Below are 17,988 nucleotides of genomic sequence, written 5' to 3' on the forward strand. Positions count from 1 at the left end.
TCCCATCTCTCTGCTCCATGTCCTTACAGAACACTAGCAAGCTCCCATCTCTCTGCTTCATGTCCTTACAGAACACCACCAAGCTCCCATCTCTCTGCACCATGTCTTTATAGAACACCACCAAGCTCCCATCTCTCTGCTCCATATCCTTACAGAACACCAACAGGCTCCCATCTCTTTGCTCCATGTCCTTACAGAACACCAACAAGCTCCCATCTCTCTGCTCCATGTCCTTACAGAACACCAACAAGCTCCCATCTCTCTGCTCCATGTCCTTACAGAACACCACCAAGCTCCCATCTCTCTGCTCCATGTCCTTACAGAACACCACCAAGCTCCCATCTCTCTGCTCCATGTCCTTATAGAACACCACCAAGCTCCCATCTCTCTGCTCCATGTCCTTACAGAACACCTACAAGCTCCCATCTCTTAACCCTTTAGCATCAACCTCTTCCCAATAAAAATGTTTTATCAGGCGTCAACCTAATTGGATTCATAGTTCCAACTACCTCCACAAACTTCAGACAATCGTAACAGGGTCAACAGCTCAGCTCACCTCCGTTAAATCAAATGTTCAACTTGCTATAAACGTTCTCTCCGGCTAAAAATGCCATCTAAATGTCAATAAACAAATATTTAGGTTAGAATTAGCTACATCTTGAAATGACAGACACATTCATGGAGATAGAATTATCTACATCTTGAAATGACAGACACATTCATGGAGATAGAATTATCTACATCTTGAAATGACAGACACATTCATGGAGATAGAATTATCTACATCTTGAAATGACAGACACATTCATGGAGATAGAATTGGCTAAACAAAAGACAGATTTATGTTATTTCTATCAGTGAGAGGATCTCTTGAAATGACAAATAGGTAGCCAGTTTGTTACGTTCAATAACATCCGTTTAGAAAACAGCTCATGGTATGTTGTCAGTGAGTGACTACATAAAAATTGTGTACCCTAATTGTTTTTCTAATAATATACTACCCGCTGGGCACACACTGGTTAATTCAACATAGTTTCCACGTCATTTTAATGAAAGTACCCTGAACCAATGTTGAATAGATGTTGAACTAACATATATGCCCAGTGAGTGTGGTTCTTGTGACATTTTGACATCAATGTGTTAGTATAGGTAATCAATGTATTAGTATAGGTAATCAATGTATTAGTATAGGTAATCAATGTATTAGTATAGGTAATCAATGTATTAGTATAGGTAATCAATGTATTAGTATAGGTAATCAATGTTGCAGATTTCAGTGACTAATTTGTGATCGCTACATATATTTCTGGACTTGTAAATTGATACACATTGATTCTTGAAGAATATAACTTATAAATGCTTAATGAGCTGAGTTCAACTGTCGTAGCCCATCACAACCCAAAATATAAGATTGTTTTATTCCATTGTTAGTAAACTACATAATTGTTAATAAACACTGTATATCCTCAAAACATGATTAAAAGTATCATTTTGATATCATGGACGGTCAGTCCTTGCATCAATGGCCCTGTCTATGAACTTGAGAGTGGCTACATTTCTCCAGCCCCATCCTTCAGCTTTTTGCCAAAACAGTGGCAGGGCGCCCACTTTGTTATTGTTTGATTCGCAGATTACCCCTTTTAATAGTAACAGTTATGTAATGAATGTACTCTTTATTAAATACTATGTGTACTTTTAACCTAGTCACACATTGATGCACTTGACAATATGAAATAAAAAAGGAAAGATAATGACTTCATGCTTCTTCATCAGTTTAATACGTTTGCATAATGTCTATGATCGTGTAGACAGAAAGGACATACAGTTCATCAAAGTAGACATTATGATAATGAGACAGACCCTATTGGTTCCCTTTAGATAAAACTATTTAATATTCCATGCAGTTAATGTAAATAAGAACATTTCAAAAGACTTAATTCTTCAAGGCCTAATCTAAGTGGTTCTTCTTGTCACACTCAGAGTCATGGCAGCCGCACTTATCAATGTAAATGTAGGACTGCATGATCTTCTTCCCGTCATGGCAGACCATCTCCACCTTCCTCTCACTGGTAGACATCTCCTGACAGCAGGAGCAGGAGTGCATCAAGGTGTTTTTCTCTGCAGAGTACCTAGCAAACAGGACACACAAACACCACTGTTAGAAACAGTACCACATGTATTCTGGACGTAGGTCAACTCCCATTGAATTCTCACCCTTCAATCCAATTCCCCACTTACACATTTCTGCAAGACCCAAATGCATGTTGAGTTTGTTTCTGTGTGCTTTTTTGGCGTGTGTGATGTGTTCTTATTTAGAGTTTGTACTCACATAGAAGATGTTCCACAGGATCCCCCACAGGCTGAGATTTCCACCGGCACAGTAGACTTGCAGTTATTCACCTCTAGGTAGGTGGTGGTGTTCTTCACATCACAGTGACTGCGTAAAGCACCTGTGTAGGTAGACAGAGTTAAGGAGGACATTTTAAAGTGGTGAGTTTCTTATGTTCATAAGAGGTCAGGTTCATAAGAGGTCAGGTTCATAAGAGGTCAGGTTCATAAGAGGTCAGGTTCATAAGAGGTCAGGTTCATAAGAGGTCAGGTTCATAAGAGGTCAGGGTCATAAGAGGTCAGGTTCATAAGAGGTCAGGTTCATAAGAGGTCAGGTTCATAAGAGGTCAGGTTCATAAGAGGTTCATAAGAGGTTCAGGTTCATAAGAGGTGAGGTTCATAAGAGGTCAGGTTCATAAGAGGTCAGGTTCATAAGAGGTCAGGTTCATAAGAGGTCAGGTTCATAAGAGGTCAGGTTCATAAGAGGTTCATAAGAGGTCAGGTTCATAAGAGGTCAGGTTCATAAGAGGTTCATAAGAGGTCAGGTTCATAAGAGGTCAGGTTCATAAGAGGTTCATAAGAGGTCAGGTTCATAAGAGGTCAGGTTCATAAGAGGTCAGGTTCATAAAAGGTTCATAAGAGGTCAGGTTCATAAGAGGTCAGGTTCATAAGAGGTCAGGTTCATAAGAGGTCAGGTTCATAAGAGGTCAGGTTCATAAGAGGTCATGTTTGACTAGTAGATCTGATGTATAAACAAAAAATACAACTTCACACAAATCATCAATATTTAGAAATGAATCATTATATTGTTTTAACTTACAGGTTGTGCAACATCCATTTGCATCAGTTTTCTCAGTTCCCTGTCAAAAAGAATAGTGTACAGATCAATTTGGACATGACTAGTTACAGTCTATTGAGCTAGAGAACACAGTATAGATGTTATAATGGAAAACTATGATCATCTATGAATATGTTACTCGGGTGTAAATTCAATATAACCTACAAGTTCCTATCAAATGAAGCAACCAGTATATTTAGGTATAGTTACTTTACTTCAAACAAACACATTCAAGCAGTTTCCTCATCTACTTACAGGGACGCAGTCCTCTGGACGGAACACTGGGCATTTCAATTTGGATTCCACAACGATGAACTGGTTGTTTGTCTTTGTGCATTCATACTTCACACAGCGGTCACTAGGGGGCGACCAAAGCTTCCCAAGCTGTCAAGTAGAAAAAAATGAACGTTGGTAAATTAATACTGTACGTTATAAAAACTTCAATAAATAAGCATTGATAAATCATCTATAAACTTTTCAGAAATAAGTACTTTGTTATTTGAAAATGTTAACAAGCATTACAATTCTTAAGCATTTACACCTTTAACATTTATGATAATTTATGATGCATTTATGAATATTTGTAAGCATTTATATGGTCTCAGTGATGCCATTCGTCCCTTTGAGATATCACAAAGATATCTGATATTAAAAATAATCTAATTGGGTTGCATTATCTCATCCATGTCACCTGAATGATGTGAGATGTGGCATCTGGGAGAACTACAACACAGTCCTTCTGGACACACGCTCCACAACATTTCTCAGGTACGACTTCATACTCATAACCCTGGAGGAGAATCAACATGGTGACATCATTAGTGGATTTCCTTCATATATACCTGGATTATTATACTGTATAGCCAACCATGTAAAATGTTTCACTTATGTTTAACCGAGTCTGCCATTATCCCGAGTACAGTACCGTTGGGCAGGTGGTGACACAGTTGATTTGGGCACACTCAACAACATACAGCTTGGAGACTGGATCCTTATTAGGGCCACACTTGCACTCCTCACAGGTGCCTTTGGGAACATTTTGACCAAGCTGGAGAGTGCAAGCAAGAGTTAGTATCATGTACTGAAGCAGAAATTAAGCTTGGGGCCACAGTGGCTCTCAGGATTACTTAAAGGGGCAATCTGGGATTGGTACATCAATATTTAGGTTAATTTTATACAAAATGTACAAATTATTTACTGTAATAATGCTCTAGAGTTATATAAAAAAAAAGTGTTACTTCTCACCGTGTATTCGGTATTATTGTGGACACAAACAGGTTTGGGCACTGAGAGAAGACACAATACAAGGGTCAGACAATGGTTGAGAAATAACAGTTGTTGAACGGTTAAGTTAGTCACAATTCCTGCACCATGTTACCATCACGATATCACGAATGACATTATGTCACAGTGTTATGGCACATTTATGAACCCTTTATAAAGCATGTTATAGATGCTTTGTAACACATTTATGTAGTGCTTATGAAGGCTTTATGAAGTAGCTAGAGTGAAGACCTGTTTGGTGCTAACATTCCACACCTTGTACTCCTTGTCATATGCCAAACATTTAGCACAAACAGACTTGTACCCAGGTAACCTGGTGGCACGTTAAAGTGCCTCTATCCGGTCTAAACTCAAATCCTGTCTCTACTCACCACATGTATTTATCTGACAGCAGTCCACCGTCTTGTTGACCAACACCTCACCGTACTTCTTACAGGTAACAATTTCTTGGGGCGGACATTTCACTGGTTCACACTGGACACTCAGTGTGTCAGCATTACACGTGCACTTCTGGCAGTTACTGTACCAAGTCTCACCAAACTGTGTTGGGACAAAACAAACACTGTTAGCAGAGACTTCAAACTTATTAAGACGAGGACTGGCCACCCCTCAGAGCCTGGTTCCTCTCTTGGTTTATTCCTAGGTTCCTTCCTTCTAGGGAGATGTTCCTAGCTACTGTCTCTCTGCCTCTGCATTGCCTGCTCTTTGAGGTTTTAAGCTGAGTATCTGTAAAGCACTTTGTGACCACTGCTGATGAAAAAAGGGCTTTACCAAATACATTTGATCGATTGATAATAACAATAGGGCTCCAGCCTCTTCAGGGCTTGGACCACTTACAAAACTAGTAAACAGCTTAAAATAATTGGGGTTCTATACAGAACCTTTTTGTGGGCCGTAATGTGAAGTGAGCTGTTGAACCATTTCTTCTGACAGATTCATTGTGGTATACATCTACATTATTACCTGTTTGGGTTTTCCATCAGGTCCTGTGCATCCTTGAAGGAGAAAATAAGATCTTAAGTCATATAACGGTGTTACTTTGAGACACAATTAAACAATGTATTCCTCAAACGGTCACATCCTTACCACAGTCACGAACACAGGTGTCAGAGAATGTGTTGAACAAGATGGTACCCTCAGGGCAGAAACAGCCCTCCATGAATGAGTCACATTCATCTCTGAGGCTCCTTTGTGCTCCCTGACATGAATGCACATATTTTTCATTGTATCTATGATAAGAAAAAACAATTCATTACAGACTAGAAACATTGGAATATAATGGAAACCTTTAAGAAAGCATGTACATTAGGTAGTGATGTAAAATAATGAGATGGGAATTAGATGGGAATGAGATGAGATGAAAATAAGGTGGGAATGAGATGAGAATGAGATGAGATGAAAATGAGGTGGGAATGAGATGAGAATGAGATGAGAATGAGATGAGATGAGAATGAGATGAGAATGAGATGAGAATGAGATGAGATGAAAATGAGGTGGGAATGAGATGAGAATGAGATGGGAATGAGATGAGAATGAGATGAGATGAAAATGAGGTGGGAATGAGATGGGAATGAGATGAGATGGGAATGAGATGAGATGGGAATGAGATGAGATGGGAATGAGATGGGAATGAGATGAGAATGAGATGAGATGGGAATGAGATGAGAATGAGATGAGATGGGAATGAGATGAGATGGGAATGAGATGAGAATGAGATGAGAATGAGATGGGAATGAGATGAGAATGAGATGGGAATGAGATGAGATGGGAATGAGTTGAGATGAAAATGAGGTGGGAATGAGATGGGAATGAGATGGGAATGAGATGGGAATGAGATGAGATGGGAATGAGATGAGATGGAATGAGATGAGAATGAGATGAGAATGAGATGAGAAAGGAATGAGATGAGAATGAGAATGAGATGAGATGGGAATGAGATGAGAATGAGATGGGAATGAGATGAGAATGAGATGGGAATGAGATGAGATGGGAATGAGATGAGATGAAAATGAGGTGGGATTGAGATGAGAATGAGATGGGAATGAGATGAGAATGAGATGAGATGGGAATGAGATGAGAATGAGATGAGATGGGAATGAGATGAGAATGAGATGAGATGGGAATGAGATGAGAATGAGATGGGAATGAGATGAGAATGAGATGGGAATGAGATGAGATGGGAATGAGATGAGATGAAAATGAGGTGGGAATGAGATGGGAATGAGATGGGAATGAGATGGGAATGAGATGAGAATGAGAATGAGATGAGATGGGAATGAGATGAGAATGAGATGGGAATGAGATGAGAATGAGATGGGAATGAGATGAGATGGGAATGAGATGGGAATGAGATGAGATGAAAATGAGGTGGGATTGAGATGAGAATGAGATGGGAATGAGATGAGATGGGAATGAGATGAGAATGGGATGGGAATGAGATGAGAATAAGATTGGAGTGAGATGGGAATGAGATGAGAATGAGATGAGATGAGAATGAGATGAGATGGGAATGAGATGGGAATGAGATGAGATGGGAATGAGATGCGATGGGAATGAGATGCGATGGGAATGAGATGCGATGGGAATGAGATGGGAATGAGATGAGATTGGAATAAGAATGAGATGGGAATGAGAATGAGATGTGAATGAGATGGGATGGGAATGAGATAAGATGAGAATCAGATGGGAATGAGATGAGAATGAGATGAGAATGAGATGGATACCTTGAATTGCATGTTGGCTGGATAGTAGAGCCACATGCCTTATACACTTTGGTCTTAGGGCATGTCAGTTCTGTAATATGGTCAAGATGGAATGAAAGACAAAACAGTAAGTATACAAATTGTAAAATTCAAAATACAATTAAAGTTTTTAGAATTATTAAAAATCTTATTAACATCTTGGATACATCCCAAATGGGATCATATTCCCTACTTAGATCACTACTTTTGCCGGAGCCTGGTCAACAGCAGTGCACTATGTAGGGAATAGGATCCCATTTGGGACACGGTCCTTATTTTATATGGATGTCCTTCCCTACCACATTGTCCTTTAGTTGAGTGCCTCCAGTCGATACAGACTCCAGCTGCTGCACACCTCACGGCGTAGGCTTCCAGGCTGGAGCAGCCGATTGAGATATTTGGCATGTGGCAGACATCAAACTTACAGGCCTCGAAGAAGGGTTGTCGTGGGATAACGTCATGGCATTGCTTAAAGACCCTTCCAAAATAAAGAACCCATTTATGTTATTATATATAGGCCAAACCCAAATGGGGCATATAACATGTCACGACAGATTTCCTACAAATATTGATTACTGTATGCCTTACACGCTACTTTATTTGTGAAGCATCTATTAAGTTCTTATGAATATGGCATATTTTAGATGGCATAAACAGTCTGTAAGATAAGTTTGGTTCTAAGTTATGGAACAACAACCCATGCCTTTAGCGGAAAGTTTACAGACTTTTAGGTATACAGTGTCATAGCAACCTCAATCAGATTCCCTTGTCTTTGTAATATAGCTGTCTCTTTGTGTTATTACAAGGTTACATGTCTTACGGGCTAAGTATGATGTCACAGATTGATGTCTTTCCTGACGGGCAGGTTGTAGGCGTAGGGGTAGGTGGGGTAGGAGGTTGCAGTTTACAGTAGGGTTTTTTATCATCAGGAATCTTCCATTCATGAGCCATCCTAGGACATGATGGGTCAATCTGACCATTCGGTAATTTGCAATCGTTTTTCCGGTTATTGTCACAGGTACCTTTATAAAGGTCAAATAAATATGGGAATGAGAAATAAACACAACTTCTTTGATGTCAGAAACAGCTGCTCATAACTTTAAGCCTACCTACAGAATCTTTTCATTGGTTATGCTATCATTGTAACTGTACAGTGAACTCTTTAATGCCATTGAAATGCAATAACATGCAACAAAATATCATCAAATCATTGCAACTAATGTTCAGTTTACTCAGAGTACTACAAGCTGTTCTTCTGATTCATACTTAAAGTGTTTTTGGTCAACATAATGGGTGCATCCCAAATGGGACCCTAATCCCCCTGGTTAAAAGGAGTGCACTACAATGGGACCCTACTCCCCCTGGTTAAAAGGAGTGCACTACAATGGGACCCTACTCCCCCTGGTTAAAAGGAGTGCACTACAATGGGACCCTATTCCCCCTGGTTAAAAGGAGTGCACTACAATGGGACCCTATTCCCCCTGGTTAAAAGGAGTGCACTACATTGGGACCCTATTCCCCCTGGTTAAAAGGAGTGCACTACAATGGGACCCTACTCCCCCTGGTTAAAAGGAGTGCACTACAATGGGACCCTATTCCCCCTGGTTAAAAGGAGTGAACTATAATGGGACCCTATTGCCCCTGGTTAAAAGGAGTGCACTACAATGGGACCCTATTTCCCCTGGTTAAAAGGAGTGAACTATAATGGGACCCTATTCCCCCTGGTTAAAAGGAATGAACTACAATGGGACCCTATTCCCCCTGGTTAAAAGGAGTGCACTACATTGGGACCCTATTCCCCCTGGTTAAAAGGAGTGCACTACATTGGGACCTTATTCCCCCTGGTTAAAAGGAGTGCACTACATTGGGACCCTATTCCCCCTGGTTAAAAGGAGTGCACTACAATGGGACCCTATTCCCCCTGGTTAAAAGGAGTGCACTACATTGGGACCCTATTCCCCCTGGTTAAAAGGAGTGCACTACAATGGGACCCTATTCCCCCTGGTTAAAAGGAGTGCACTACATTGGGAACAGTGTGCCATTTGGGATGCAGTAAAGCCTACATACTTACCACACTGCCCCTCTGTGTTGTTGTGGAATAGGGAGTTTGGCAGGGTTACACTGAACATAAGGGACTTAAACATCACTGTTGCTTTAATGGCATGGATCTTCAACAGTAACTCTACTCCAGTGCTGGTGATGCTGAGGTCTTCATTAGAAAAGGTCGGGAAGATCTGATTTCCATTGATGTAAACCTTGTGAATGATAAGTAAAAACATTACGTAAGGAATGAGAATAGAGAACAGAATAACATTACAATACCGTAGATAAGATATGAACGGTTTCCAGAACTAAATCAAGTCACAAGAAGAGTTGGTAGTCTGTCAATCTTTTGTCAATAAAATGTAATTCTTTGAAATGTCATGGGACTGTTTCAGATACCTTGATGATGGTTTTTGAGTTAACGTGATGGCATCCTCAAAGTGGTTAACCAATATGTCATGTTGTTAAATAACTATTTGTAACTAATGTAGTGTAGTATTGCAAATTACACTTGTCGTAGTCAGCAAGATCAGATATTCCTATTAATCAATACCCCCACGTTAACAAAAAGTAAATAATACATTTGAAAATATGAAGCAAGATTATTTTAAGTCTTAAAGTGGTATGAGAATGTCTATCTCAAATCATGTATGTATCAAAGGTCTGTATCAAAGAATGTCTACATCAAAGTGCACTTTTGTAAGTGTATAAATGTGTACAAAAGCACAGTTATAATTACCACATTTGTTGTCACGTTTAATCTCTTCGGCGTAAGAACAATTGTATAGGACTTGTAATAGACAATCAGAGACTGAGGGCAGGTCGCATGTCCAGACGGATCACAGTTGTAGTTGTCGATGATGACACTGAAGTTCTGTCGAGGAACTATTTCTTTAATCAAAACGTAGGTGCAGTTTTCCTGGAAACTGTAATATTGGCCATCAAATGTGACGTAGTGAGGGTCTCCCCATCCATAGCATATACCTGAGAGATAGAACAGAAAAAGGTAGTAAATAGATAGATCACGCATCAATACAAGAGCTTAAAGTCCTACTCTAGTCTCCTTTTCACCTCATTTAACACCTGATTTACTGACCACAACAGGGGGTCTAGGTATCCTCATGAAATGGCACAAGCTGATAACATCACAATGTCACTATCAGATCAGAGGGTGCCACTTTCACTGGGGACAGGGGGGGGGATGTCGCCCCCACATTCTGAAATTGCATTTTTGTTCCCCCCCAGTTTAATCATTGGAATGTGATACGAAACAAGGCAACACTGGGCTTTAGGACCATGCGGATGCCTCCGAGCGGTCGAGTAGGCTGTTTGGAGTGTTTATCCGACTGGATAAAAATAATAATTATGTCCCCCCCACTTCTAAAACCAAAGTTGCACCCCTGGATCAGACCAACTCCTTGAAGTTTGCAGTTGTGTCCAAAAAACACTATTTTGTACCTTTAGTGTGCGGACTTTACTGTATTTATACTTGGGATATCAGTTTCCAACAGGAAATGTTCTAAAATCACTGGAGGACGTCTTAAAAACAAGTACACTTGGAGATAGAAGTATGTGTAGAAGGAGAGAAAATAATTAAAAACATTACGTTTTGAACTTACATTCACATTCGTAGTGATAGCAGCAACCTGATTCGTTATAGACTTTCACTGGTGGGTATCCATTTTCACACACAGGCTTTTTTACAGACTCACAGACCACAAACGTTGTGGTAATTACACCCCTGTGGCAAGTTTGAGTAGTGCAGTTGTCTGTCTTCCAAGTCTCACCATCCTAAAGTTGAAAATGTATGTTTTAGTCCTGAAAGTAAACACACTACGTACTACACACCACTTTAACTACACAACACTATGACTACACAACACTACGTACTATACAACACTATAACTACACAACACTATGAACTACACAACACTATAACTACACAACACTATAACTACACAACACTATAACTACACAACACTATAACTACACACTATGAACTACACAACACTATAACTACAAAACACTATAACTACACAACACTATAACTACACAACACTATAACTACACAACACTATGACTACACAACACTATGGCTACACAACACTATAACTACACAACACTATAACTACACAACACTATAACTACACAACACTATGACTACACACCACTATAACTACACAACACTATAACTACACAACACTATAACTACACAACACTATGACTACACAACACTATAACTACACAACACTATAACTACACAACACTATAACTACACAACACTATAACTACACACCACTATAACTACACACCACTATGACTACACAACACTATAACTAAGAAACACAATAATTCTGTTAACTTCATTACCTTTCTTGGTGGATTGACATATTCACAGTCCATGTAAGGTGTAGTCGGGGACGATGTAGATGTTCTAGTATGTGTAGCTTCTGTTGTTGTTGAGACAGTGCTGACTGTAGCTGAGACAGTGCTGACTGTAGCTGAGACAGTGCTGACTGTAGCTGAGACAGTGCTGACTGTAGCTGAGACAGTGCTGACTGTAGCTGAGACAGTGCTGACTGTAGCTGGGGTCGTAGAGGGACATGGTCTGGCTTGTTTCTCAACAATACAACTTGAGTTACAGTAGGAGGTGAAACACCAGCCTGCCCCGTCAGTCTCATTATATATCAAGGAACCTAAACAAAAACATATTATTAGTAATGAATAGATATTACATGAAGTGTATGAATGCATTATGTAGTCAGAATTGATCATTTTAATGAAGGAAACTTACCAGCAGGGAAATGTAGATTTTTGTATGTGCAAAAACATAATGTGGTAGGGGTAGTGGTAGTGGTAGGAGTAGTGGTAATGCTAGGGGTAGTGGTAATGCTAGGAGTAGTGGTAATGCTAGGGGTAGTGGTAATGCTAGGGGTAGTGGTAATGCTAGGGGTAGTGGTATCGATAGGGGTTGTGGTAGTGGTAATGGTAGGAGTAGTGGTAATGCTAGGGGTAGTGGTAATGGTAGGAGTAGTGGTAATGCTAGGGGTAGTGGTAATGCTAGGGGTAGTGGTAATGCTAGGGGTAGTGGTATCGATAGGGGTTGTGGTAGTGGTAATGGTAGGAGTAGTGGTAATGCTAAGGGTAGTGGTAATGCTAGGGGTAGTGGTAATGCTAGGGGTAGTGGTATCGATAGGGGTTGTGGTAGTGGTAATGGTAGGAGTAGTGGTAATGCTAGGGGTAGTGGTTATGCTAGGGGTAGTGGTATCGATAGGGGTTGTGGTAGTGGTAATGGTAGGAGTAGTGGTAATGCTAAGGGTAGTGGTAATGCTAGGGGTAGTGGTAATGCTAGGGGTAGTGGTATCGATAGGGGTTGTGGTAGTGGTAATGGTAGGAGTAGTGGTAATGCTAGGGGTAGTGGTAATGCTAGGGGTAGTGGTAATGCTAGGGGTAGTGGTAATGCTAGGGGTAGTGGTATCGATAGGGGTAGTGGTAGGGGTTGTGGAGGTGGTAGTGGTAGTGGTAGGGGTTGGGGTAATGCTAGGGGTAGTGGTATCGATAGGGGTAGTGGTAGTGGTAATGGTAGGAGTAGTGGTAGTGGTAGTGGTTGTGGTAATGCTAGGGGTAGTGGTAATGCTAGGGGTAGTGGTAATGCTAGGGGTAGTGGTATCGATAGGGGTTGTGGTAGTGGTAGGGGTTGTGGAGGTGGTAGTGGTAGTGGTAGTGGTAGTGGTAGGGGTTGGGGTAATGCTAGGGGTAGTGGTATCGATAGGGGTAGTGGTAGTGGTAATGGTAGGAGTAGTGGTAGTGGTAGGGGTTGGGGTTGGGGTAATGGTAGTGGTAATGCTAGGGGTAGTGGTATCGATAGGGGTAGTGGTAGTGATAGTGGTAATGGTAGGAGTAGTGGTAGTGGTAGGGGTTGTGGAGGTGGTAGGTGTTGTGGTATCGATAGGGGTAGTGGTAGGTGTTGTGGTATCGATAGTGGTAGTGGTAGGGGTTGTGGTAGTGGTAGGGGTAGTGGTAGTGATAGTGGTTGTGGTAATGCTAGGGGTAGTGGTAATGCTAGGGGTAGTGGTATCGATAGGGGTTGTGGTAGTGGTAGGGGTAGTGGTAGTGGTAGTGGTAGGGGTAGTGGTATCGATAGGGGTTGTGGTAGTTGTAGGGGTTGTGGTAGTGGTAGGGGTAGTGGTAGTGGTAGGGGTAGTGGTATCGATAGGGGTAGTGGTAGTGGTAGTGGTAGTGGTAGGGGTTGTGGTAGTGGTAGGGGTAGTGGTAGTGGTAGTGATAGTGGTTGTGGTAATGCTAGGGGTAGTGGTATCGATAGGGGTTGTGGTAGTGGTAGGGGTAGGGGTAGTGGTAGTGGTAGTGGTAGGGGTTGTGGTAGTGGTAGTGGTAGTGGTAGTGGTAGGGGTTGTCGTTGGGGTAATGATAGTGGTTGTTGTTGGGGTAATGATAGTGGTTGTTGTTGGGGTAATGATAGGGGTTGTTGTTGGGGTAATGATAGGGGTTGTTGTTGGGGTAATGATAGGGGTTGTTGTTGGGGTAATGGTAGGGGTTGTTGTTGGGGTAATGATAGGGGTTGTTGTTGGGGTAATGGTAGGGGTTGTTGTTGGGGTAATGATAGGGGTTGTTGTTGGGGTAATGATAGGGGTTGTCGTTGGGGTAATGATAGGGGTTGTTGTTGGGGTAATGATAGGGGTTGTTGTTGGGGTAATGGTAGTGGTTGTGGTTGGGGTAATTGTAGTGGTTGTTGTTGGGGTAATGATAGGGGTTGTTGTTGGGTTTGATGTAGTAGTTTCTTTCTGTGTTGTCAATGTTGAGTTTTGCTTTTGAGTTGCTTGTGTGTATAGTGGATGTGTGACTACAGAGAAGACTGTTGTTATGGTAGATGGTTTGGTGGTGGCTGTTTCCTCAGAGGTAGTCCTCATCTGAGTTGTTGTTGTGGTGGTAGTGGTAGTAGATGCTGTTGATTCTGGACCAGTTGTAACTTCCTCTGTTACTTTTGTTGTTATGGATGGAGTTGTTGACATAGTTGTGGTTGTTGGACTTTCTGTTGATGTTGTTGTTGTTGGGGTAGTTGTTGTTGTTGTTGGACTTTCTGTTGTTGTTGTTGTTGGGGTAGTTGTTGTTGTTGGACTTTCTGTTGTTGTTGTTGTTGTTGGGGTAGTTGTTGTTGTTGGACTTTCTGTTGTTGTTGTTGTTGTTGTTGTTGGACTTTCTGTTGTTGTTGTTGGGGTGGTTGTTGATGTTGAACTTTCTGTTGTTGTTGTTGTTGTTGGGGTAGTTGTTTTTGTTGGACTTTCTGTTGTTGTTGTTGGACTTTCTGTTGTTGTTGTTGTTGTTGGGGTAGTTGTTGATGTTGGACTTTCTGTTGTTGTTGTTGGGGTAGTTGTTGTTGTTGATCTTTCTGGTGTTGTTGTTGGGGTAGTTGTTGATGTTGTTGTTGGGGTAGTTGTTGATGTTGTTGTTGATCTTTCTGTTGTTGTTGTTGGGGTAGTTGTTGTTGTTGGGGTAGTTGTTGGGGTAGTTGTTGTTGGGGTAGTTGTTGTTGTTGTTGTTGGGGTAGTTACTGATGTTGTAATGGTTGTTGTGGGCGTTTCTGAGGTGGTAGTTGTCTCATTGCTACAAACATCAACACAACATCTGACTCTGATCTCGTAGTTGTAGCATATTGGTGGGATGCCTTGATCCTTGTTGCGGCATATCAGTCCAACTGAGGGATTGCATTCAACATTTTGACCTAGTTCGGCCAAAGGAACATGGATGTTTTCTTTGGCTCTGCATTCTACATCCTTAGGTTGGCTACAAATATCAATGCCAGATTTCCTTATATTTTCTATGGTTTCATAATCTCCTTCTTCTGGTCCAACAGAGGGATAGTATTTGCTAATCCAGTCTGACCATTCACAGACATTCTTGGTCAGGCAGTGTGGAGTAGTAGTGGGTGAAGTGGTTCTTGGTGAAGTAGGGGTTGTTGTGGGGGTAGTGGAAGGAGTTGTTGTGGGGGTAGTGGTTGTTGTGGGGGTAGTGGTTGTTGGTGAAGTAGTGGTTGTTGTGGGGGTAGTGGTTGTTGTGGGGGTAGGGGTAGTGGTTGTTGTGGGGGTAGTGGTTGTTGGTGAAGTAGTGGTTGTTGTGGGGGTAGTGGTTGTTGTGGGGGTAGTGGTTGTTGTGGGGGTAGTGGTTGTTGTGGGGGTAGGAGTTGTTGTGGGGGTAGTGGTTGTTGTTGGAGTAGTGGTAGGGGTTGTTGATGGTATAATGGATGTTGTCGGTGTTGTTGATTCTGGACCAGTTGTAAATTCCTCTGTTACTTTTGTTGTTATGGATGGAGTTGTTGACATAGTTGTGGTTGTTGGACTTTCTGTTGATGTTGTTGTTGTTGGGGTAGTTGTTGTTGTTGTTGGACTTTCTGTTGTTGTTGTTGTTGGGGTAGTTGTTGTTGTTGGACTTTCTGTTGTTGTTGTTGTTGTTGGGGTAGTTGTTGTTGTTGGACTTTCTGTTGTTGTTGTTGTTGTTGTTGTTGGACTTTCTGTTGTTGTTGTTGGGGTGGTTGTTGATGTTGAACTTTCTGTTGTTGTTGTTGTTGTTGGGGTAGTTGTTTTTGTTGGACTTTCTGTTGTTGTTGTTGGACTTTCTGTTGTTGTTGTTGTTGTTGGGGTAGTTGTTGATGTTGGACTTTCTGTTGTTGTTGTTGGGGTAGTTGTTGTTGTTGATCTTTCTGGTGTTGTTGTTGGGGTAGTTGTTGATGTTGTTGTTGGGGTAGTTGTTGATGTTGTTGTTGATCTTTCTGTTGTTGTTGTTGGGGTAGTTGTTGTTGTTGGGGTAGTTGTTGGGGTAGTTGTTGTTGGGGTAGTTGTTGTTGTTGTTGTTGGGGTAGTTACTGATGTTGTAATGGTTGTTGTGGGCGTTTCTGAGGTGGTAGTTGTCTCATTGCTACAAACATCAACACAACATCTGACTCTGATCTCGTAGTTGTAGCATATTGGTGGGATGCCTTGATCCTTGTTGCGGCATATCAGTCCAACTGAGGGATTGCATTCAACATTTTGACCTAGTTCGGCCAAAGGAACATGGATGTTTTCTTTGGCTCTGCATTCTACATCCTTAGGTTGGCTACAAATATCAATGCCAGATTTCCTTATATTTTCTATGGTTTCATAATCTCCTTCTTCTGGTCCAACAGAGGGATAGTATTTGCTAATCCAGTCTGACCATTCACAGACATTCTTGGTCAGGCAGTGTGGAGTAGTAGTGGGTGAAGTGGTTCTTGGTGAAGTAGGGGTTGTTGTGGGGGTAGTGGAAGGAGTTGTTGTGGGGGTAGTGGTTGTTGTGGGGGTAGTGGTTGTTGGTGAAGTAGTGGTTGTTGTGGGGGTAGTGGTTGTTGTGGGGGTAGGGGTAGTGGTTGTTGTGGGGGTAGTGGTTGTTGGTGAAGTAGTGGTTGTTGTGGGGGTAGTGGTTGTTGTGGGGGTAGTGGTTGTTGTGGGGGTAGTGGTTGTTGTGGGGGTAGTGGTTGTTGTGGGGGTAGGAGTTGTTGTGGGGGTAGTGGTTGTTGTTGGAGTAGTGGTAGGGGTTGTTGATGGTATAATGGATGTTGTCGGTGTTGTTGATTCTGGACCAGTTGTAAATTCCTCTGTTGTTTCACTTGTTGTGGAATATGTTGTTTTCTTAGATGTTGTTGTTGTTGTTGGACTTTCTGTTGTTGTTGGACTTTCTGTTGTTGTTGTTGTGGTAGTTGTTGTTGTTGGACTTTCTGTTGTTGTTGGACTTTCTGTTGTTGTTGGACTTTCTGTTGTTGTTGTTGTTGGTAAAGTTGTTGTTGTTGGAGGGATAGTTGTTGTTGGATGTTCTGTTGTTGTTGTTGTTGGGGTAGTTGTTGTTGTTGGACTTTCTGTTGTTGTTCTTGTTGTTGGGGTAGTTGTTGTTGTTGGACTTTCTGTTGTTGTTGTTGGGGTAGTTGTTGTTGTTGGACTTTCTGTTGTTGTTGTTGTTGGGGTAGTTGTTGTTGTTGGACTTTCTGTTGTTGTTGTTGTTGTTGGGGTAGTTGTTGATGGACGTTTTGTTGTTGTTGTTGTTGTTGGGGTAGTTGTTGTTGTTGGACTTTCTGTTGTTGTTGTGGGGGTAGTTGTTGTTGGACTTTCTGTTGTTGTTGTTGGGGTAGTTGTTGTTGGACTTTCTGTTGTTGTTGTTGGGGTAGTTGTTGTTGTTGGACTTTCTGTTGTTGTTGTTGGGGTAGTTGTTGTTGGACTTTCTGTTGTTGTTGTTGTTGTTGGGGTAGTTGTTGTTGGACTTTCTGTTGTTGTTGTTGTTGGGGTAGTTGTTGTTGTTGGACTTTCTGTTGTTGTTGTTGGGGTAGTTGTTGTTGGACTTTCTGTTGTTGTTGTTGGGGTAGTTGTTGATGTTGTAATGGTTGTTGTGGGCCTTTCTGAGGTGGTAGTTGTCTCATTGCTACAAACATCAACACAACATCTGACTCTGATCTCGTAGTTGTAGCATATTGGTGGGATGCCTTGATCCTTGTTGCGGCATATCAGTCCAACTGAGGGATTGCATTCAACATTTTGACCTAGTTCGGCCAAAGGAACATGGATGTTTTCTTTGGCTCTGCATTCTACTTCCTTCGGTTGGCTACAAATATCAATGCCAGATTTCCTTATATTTTCTATGGTTTCATAATCTCCTTCTTCTGGTCCAAATGAAGGATAGTGATTGTCAATCCAGGCTGACCAATCACAGACAGTCTTGGTCAGGCAGTGTGGA

The 17,988-nt window shown here is 41.5% G+C and overlaps 2 protein-coding genes across 2 annotated transcripts in view; both read right to left on the minus strand.

Moving 5' to 3' along the window:
- Nucleotides 1-1,814: 1,814 nt before the first annotated feature.
- LOC120066789 (intestinal mucin-like protein) lies at nucleotides 1,815-11,913 on the minus strand. The gene is made up of 17 exons (XM_039018259.1): nucleotides 11,605-11,913; nucleotides 10,854-11,025; nucleotides 9,974-10,218; nucleotides 9,263-9,446; nucleotides 8,012-8,213; nucleotides 7,491-7,669; nucleotides 7,174-7,243; nucleotides 5,537-5,679; nucleotides 5,414-5,445; nucleotides 4,822-4,990; nucleotides 4,412-4,452; nucleotides 4,092-4,214; nucleotides 3,858-3,956; nucleotides 3,422-3,550; nucleotides 3,149-3,188; nucleotides 2,330-2,450; nucleotides 1,815-2,129 (listed from the first exon to the last, which is right to left on the minus strand). The coding sequence occupies exons 1-17, from the start codon at nucleotides 11,635-11,637 to the stop codon at nucleotides 1,949-1,951; spliced, it is 2,163 nt and encodes a 720-aa protein (XP_038874187.1). The 5' UTR covers nucleotides 11,638-11,913; the 3' UTR covers nucleotides 1,815-1,948.
- Nucleotides 11,914-12,696: 783 nt separating this feature from the next.
- The window catches only part of LOC120065985 (mucin-2-like), a 38,846-nt gene continuing 33,554 nt past the window's right edge, over nucleotides 12,697-17,988 (minus strand). The window contains 3 exon segments of the mRNA XM_039017024.1: nucleotides 12,697-12,774; nucleotides 16,455-16,800; nucleotides 16,903-17,856. Coding sequence (XP_038872952.1) covers nucleotides 12,697-12,774; nucleotides 16,455-16,800; nucleotides 16,903-17,856 — 1,378 coding nt within the window.

The sequence above is a fragment of the Salvelinus namaycush genome, chromosome 21, assembly GCF_016432855.1.
Source record: "Salvelinus namaycush isolate Seneca chromosome 21, SaNama_1.0, whole genome shotgun sequence".
Classification (NCBI taxonomy): Eukaryota; Metazoa; Chordata; class Actinopteri; order Salmoniformes; family Salmonidae; genus Salvelinus; species Salvelinus namaycush.